The sequence below is a fragment of the Uranotaenia lowii genome, chromosome 2 (assembly GCF_029784155.1).
Source record: "Uranotaenia lowii strain MFRU-FL chromosome 2, ASM2978415v1, whole genome shotgun sequence".
NCBI classification, from domain to species: domain Eukaryota; kingdom Metazoa; phylum Arthropoda; class Insecta; order Diptera; family Culicidae; genus Uranotaenia; species Uranotaenia lowii.
Genome location: NC_073692.1, coordinates 225,703,977 through 225,710,085, shown reverse-complemented (window position 1 = coordinate 225,710,085; position 6,109 = coordinate 225,703,977). Strand labels below are relative to the sequence as shown.

The 6,109-nt window shown below is 39.2% G+C and overlaps 1 protein-coding gene across 2 annotated transcripts; it reads right to left on the bottom strand.

The window, feature by feature from the left end:
- Positions 1-3,733: 3,733 nt before the first annotated feature.
- On the bottom strand, positions 3,734-5,194 carry LOC129749734 (sodium/potassium-transporting ATPase subunit beta-1-like). 2 transcript variants are annotated; one of them, XM_055744791.1, is made up of 6 exons: positions 5,089-5,194; positions 4,851-5,000; positions 4,529-4,786; positions 4,284-4,465; positions 3,959-4,229; positions 3,734-3,861 (listed from the first exon to the last, which is right to left on the bottom strand). In XM_055744791.1, exons 2-6 carry the CDS (start codon positions 4,975-4,977, stop codon positions 3,752-3,754), a joined length of 948 nt encoding a protein of 315 aa, XP_055600766.1. In that variant the 5' UTR covers positions 4,978-5,000; positions 5,089-5,194; the 3' UTR covers positions 3,734-3,751. The 2 variants fall into 2 exon arrangements, with proteins under 2 accessions (XP_055600766.1, XP_055600765.1); XM_055744790.1 differs by having other exon boundaries at positions 4,851-5,187.
- Between the last annotated feature and the right edge of the window lie 915 nt (positions 5,195-6,109).

Here is a 6,109-nt window from a genome sequence, read left to right as displayed (position 1 = left end):
TTTAAGCTCCTCATTACAATAAAGGGTGATACGGTCAAAATTGGGTCAAAGGAAAACGCGTGTGAATCGGTGAAATCGTTTAGAAAAAAATCAAATTAAATATCTTTTTCAAGTTTAATTAGTATACAATTCAGGAAAAATATTCAGTTAGGCTTTCGCTTTTCCAAATCCGAATTGCCGGGCCTTACGCTTAACCCCTGCCATCAGATTTTGTACAGCCACCTTGTCCACCTTCTTCGCCGCAGAAAGCCAGTTTGCCTTGAACTGCTGCTCGTCCTTAGCAGTTTTTTTTGGTCTTTTTTAGGTTCCGCTTGACAAAAGCCCAGTATTTCTCAATTGGGCGGAGCTCTGGCGTGTTGGGAGGGTTCTTGTCCTTGGGAACCACCTGCACGTTGTTGGCGGCGTACCACTTCATGTCAATTTTACCGTAATCCGGCCAAAAGAGTACGGAACAACCGTGTTTCTTCAGGAAAGGCAGCAGACGTTTATTCAAATAATCTTTCACGTAAATTTCTTGGTTAACAGTCCCGGAAGCTATGAAAATGCTGCTTTTCAAGCCACAGGTACAGATGGCTTGCCAAACCAGATATTTCTTCGTGAACTTTGACAGTTTCATGTGCTTGAAAATATCTGCTACCTTTTCCCTTCCTTTTGCCGTATAAAACTCCTGTCCCGGAAGCTGCTTGTAGTCGGCTTTGACGTAGGTTTCGTCGTCCATTACGACGCAGTCAAACTTCGTAAGCATCGTCGTGTACAGCCTCCAGGATCACGCTTTGGGCGTCGTATTTTGTTTATCATCGCGATTTGGAGTCACTTCCTTCTTGTAAGTCGATAATCCGGCTCGTTTTTTGGCTCGATGCACGGTTGTAGACGATACACCCAGCTTATTTGCGGCATCTCGGAGAGAGAGGTTAGGGTTTCACTTGTTACCATTCATTTAATGGTTACAATAAAAATTGTGATTTTTGGGCCAGTTTGGATGAAAACTTTGTAAATATTGTAAATAAAAATTATTGTTCGTAAATGTCTAAAATTAGGATAAAATATCTACATGTTTGTGTGGTGTCTTGTCCTAGTTTTAATAGCAATCGGCTGGTGTCACTTAGGGATTTAGTTTTTGTTTATTTATTTATTTGTTTAATGTTTAATTTTTCGTTATTTATTTATTTATTAATTTATTTATTTATTCATTTGCATATTTATTCATTTTCGCGTTTATTATTTAGTCATTTAGTTTATAGTTATTTGTTAGGTATTTGTTTGTTTATTTAATATATTATGTTATGGAATGCACGCCATAAAAAGAGATGTTAGAAAATAAGACACCAGCCCTCTATATGTCAGTTCCTGTATTGTTTCTGTCATGTTGCTGTCATCGGAGGGGATGAGAACATCACAGACGGGAAATGGGAACAGGGCTGAAATGAGAGGCAGAAAATGCATAAATAGAAGGAGCTCGCAAGACGCGAGGCTTTTTGATGAAGTTCCGGTCCGAGGTGGAGCAGCAAATGCGCGGTCACACACCCAACGTGACGATCGTTTCAAACCGTAATTGGGTGGCTCTGACCCCCTTCCCCGTTAGTAAGGATCTAGTAGAGATTCCCGTGAAAAAACAACGGCCAACTGGAAGACTTCACACCGTTATTTCCCGGTTGGTCGGTCGAGTGTGGCTTCTGTGAAGTGAACCAAGGGACAATAGTCTTCCCCCAGTGCCGCGAATCACCATCAGCCTTCTCGAGAACACACCGGTGTCCCGTGAGTGCTAAGGTCGTGCAAGTGCCAGTGCCCCAACCCGTTACAACCCCCTTCGGGGCACTTCGTGCTGTGGTGAGGCCTGGTGGGAATTCCCACCTTGAGTTCTTGTGCCGACCGAAAAGCTAGAGCCCCTCGATTGAAGTGAGACACTCGCGTGGTAACCAGTGCACGAAATCAAGCTCCCCGGACCGCGTTGTGAACGATAGGCCTACGCCCAACAGGCCGAGTAGTTGCGGGAATTGCCCGAAGAGCGATTCCGGATTCCACCCTGTTCCTGTTTTCGTCTGATCCCGTTACGTCGTTCCAGTAGACGTCCCCCAACGAGTCGACCATCGAGAAACGGCCGCAACGAGATCATCGAGATTAAAAATAAAAAGCGCAAGTACAAAACCAAACCAACCATCTTATAATTTTCCTATCGAATCAATTTAAATTAGAGAAACAAACAACGAAAGAAAAGTGGATTTAAAAGTTTCCCAAAATAAAATTATGGTCTTTTTCTATCCAAATTGTTGAGACTTTCTTTAGTTAAATGTGCATTCCCTAAAATCTAAAAATATTTCTCTGTTTTTGTTCTTATAAAGTTTCAAAAGGTTTTAAAAGTCCGCCCATTAATCATGATTTACTAGTTGTTGTTGAATATTTCTCCGGTGATCACTTTAATTTCCCCTGTTGAGCTAGCGCAGGGAAGTAGGGTCTCTATGATTCTAACACACTTGAAACTACCGGCAACTCTCTTTGTCGTCTCAGAGGCTTCCGGTTTTCGATTCCCCCCGATCCAGACTTCCTGGCTGTCGACAAACGTTCCCCAAACACTTTAATTACATTTGTAATGGTTGATTTGGCAACTTTAAGCGATTTTGCCAGTTTTGCGTGCGAGTAGCTCGGATTTTCGCGATGCGCGAGTAAAATTTTGATACGCTGCTCTTCTTCCTTGGACGGCATTTTGACAGCTGAAGAGTGATTTCCAAAATCAAAATAGGAGCAACATTCTACACTCACACACATCTTCAAAATGAGGGGTGTTCAGGTTTTTTAAATGCAAAATTGAAAGAAATACGTCAAGTTAATACTGACCAAATTTTGACCGTATCACCCTTTAAAGTTATCAGAACACAAACTTTATACAAAATCACAATCTTTATTGGCATTTTAGTAAACTGAGTTCACAATCATGTTTTGAAGCTTGTTGCCCTACATAGGAATGATATATAGTAAAACGGTCGTGTAAAAATCATGACAATCAGTTGAACACTCAATAACTATCAGCCAGACCTTTTCAAAGCTTAATTTTTCTTCATTTTTTGCACGCTTTAGCTTCAAGGTGACATTGCCTTCATAAATAAAATAAGAAAAAAAACATAACGCAATCTCCAAAGAAACAAATAACTTCAAAACATATTGAATCAATCGAAAACGCTCACTGAAGAAGGTAGTAAGTTGCTATCGAAATACCGGTATATGAAGTTCTCATTTACCGTGGTTGAATTAAAAGGAATCTTTCGATTGCTTTGATTCAGTTGAATCATTCAACCAAGTAGGCTCACAACACAACAGAGCACAATCTCATGAGATTTCGTAACCTTGGTTACGTTTAATTCAATCTCTGCTTTCTATAGTTTCTGTTAAGTCACGTGAGTTCCAATGTGCTCCGAGAACCAAATAATGCTCATCTGAATTGTGAATTTCTGCAGATATTAATATTATAAGTTGGAATTGCAGTGTCATCAAAAGAGTATTACATCTTCCGAAGCTGTTTTGATGTATCAATCCATTACAAGTCTTAAACGTCATCCAAAAATAGATAAGTTGAGTTGAATCGTCACCTGATAATTTATTTTTAATTCATTTTTGGGTATGTCATCTTTACTACACCCACCAGTTAGTATTGTTAACTTCAAGTTTATTCGACAATTACAATTAATTATTACTATTTATTAACTATTTTTTATTAGGTTTTAAAAAATTGCAAAAAATAAGCGTTGATTAAAGAGTATCATTCAACTAACAAAGCAAAAGCAAACGAGCCTTGTCTATGTGCAGAACCTCCTCGATAGAACATATTCTTGGCCCACGCTCGACATTCGATGTTTATTGCCTGTTTCACTGCAAGAAACATTTAGTAAGATTAATTTTAAGTCAATTATTTTGAAAAGTACTCCTCGTTCAAAACAGGCTTCGCAGTTTTGATGGGATTACTTACGTTTTGGACGCTCAAACTGCACCGCAATAATGGGACTCAAATAACCGGGCTGATTCAGGTACGGATAGTAGTAGCCAGGAATTCCTGGCTCTGGATGGTATGAAACGGGTCCCATTGCTTCATTATCCCAGCTATAAATGCCATTACAAGAAACCCAAATTTTGTTCCGTTTCTTTTCTGGTAATGATTTGATGTGTTCCACCAAATCATGTGGCATTTCATCGGGAAGATCTTCCACGTCATCAAATGGCTCCGGAACCCAACCGTAGATCTGAAAGTTTTGGTAATTTAGAAGTTGAAGGTAGTTTTTTTTTTGTTTACTTACTCTGTTAAGCTTTATGATGACACATGGAGACGATTGATTATATCCGAATCCATTTTCGGAAGTGCAGGGGCTCATTGCTGTTATATCAACCTTACAGACTTCCCCAGAAGCTGGCGGCTTATCGAAATCACAATTCACATGATTTTGACCACCCATTGGAAGCAGCGACAGATTTTTATAAGCTGAAATTTGTGTAACAGATCAACATATTTTAATCACTCCTCATCTCCATGATCATGACATACGTTCCAGATAACTGTTTATTCGACCCACCCAATACTTTGTCTCCGTTTTGTTTCTGGCTCGATATTTAATAAATCCTGCATCTTCCGGATCTTCCGGAATGGGCCGATATCCCATGCCAGGGTTTGTACCGATAAGAGAATCCGCGAGCTGATATTTGGGATATTGATCACTGAGTGTTGCAAACAATCCTTGAAAACAGGCCCAAGTCAAGGCACCCAAAACGATGAAGTAAACGGCGTAGAAAAGTGCCAATCGTGCTGTACAAAGCAAATGGTACAAATTAAAGAATTTAAATTTAAAACTGTTTTTTTTTTATTTTACCCCAGCTGCCTTTCGTACGATCCATTACAGTATGGGTTCGCTTATCATACAGGTATTGCCAAAAAGTCCTATCCGGTGGTTTCACCGGAAACTGGAACCCTTCCTTCGTTGCAACTTTTTCCAACATGGTTCTGTTTTTGTGTGATAACTCTGCCATAATAAAAATTATTATGAATATCCGCTGCGCTTCACTGAAGAGCTTGACTAAGAATCTTCTGCCGGAATTTCCATCACTTACCCGTTGCGTACCAAACGAATGGAAACTATCAATTGGAATCAAGATCGAGATGAGCTTTTATTAATGTCCGCGGATTAGTGTTTTTGTGTACAACGCATCGATTCGGTTGCCTACTGGGATAAACTAGTTTAACCTAACCTGAATATTCATGCTGAATTCGTTTTTCGTCGAATCGATCAATGGGTGATTTGGTTTTAATTGGTTCGATCAAGGTGTGATTGATTCGGATTAGTGGTATACACGTAGTTTCTCAACACTGATGGTAAACCTGCATGGTAACAAAGGTGATAGTTTCGAATTCAATGCGATGCGCCGTGATGAAAGCGTAAACACATGCTAGTGATAAAAACGCGAAAGAGAATTTATGAAACCAAAATGACAAAAAATATCTATTGGAAAGACTGGAACAATCATTTATTCCATATTTCAAGTAAAAAAAAGTTTCGCTAAAAAATCGTTGAATTTTCAAGCGATTTTTTGCTATTTAGGTCTTGTTAAAATAGTGAAATTTGAATATTAAAAAAATATCACAAGGTTATAACAGCGAAATTTGTGTATAGTACGCACAAATTCCCTAAAACAAATTTATTCTAGATCCTTATAAACCTTTTTTGGACGGCAAAATGGATTGCTCTGCAACTTATTTTATTTCCATTCATTCCATAACTTTTAACGGGGTTTCATTAGAATGGTCTAATCGCGTGAAGTACTTGGGACTCACACTTGATCAGAATCTTACTTTCAAAAATCACATTGAAGATATTCAATCAAAATGTAATAAATATACTAAATCTCTTTATTCTCTCATCAACAGGAAATCCAAGTTGTGTCTGCGAAATAAGATGCTGATATATAAACAGGTGTTCCGACCAGTGATAATGTATGCAGTTCCGATTTGGTCTAGCTGTTGCGCTACGAGGAAGAAAGCCATCCGGAGGATTGAGAATAAGGTGATTTTGCGGCTCCCACCTTGGCACAGCACCGAAGATCTTCATCGGATTGCGGGCATTGAATCGATCGA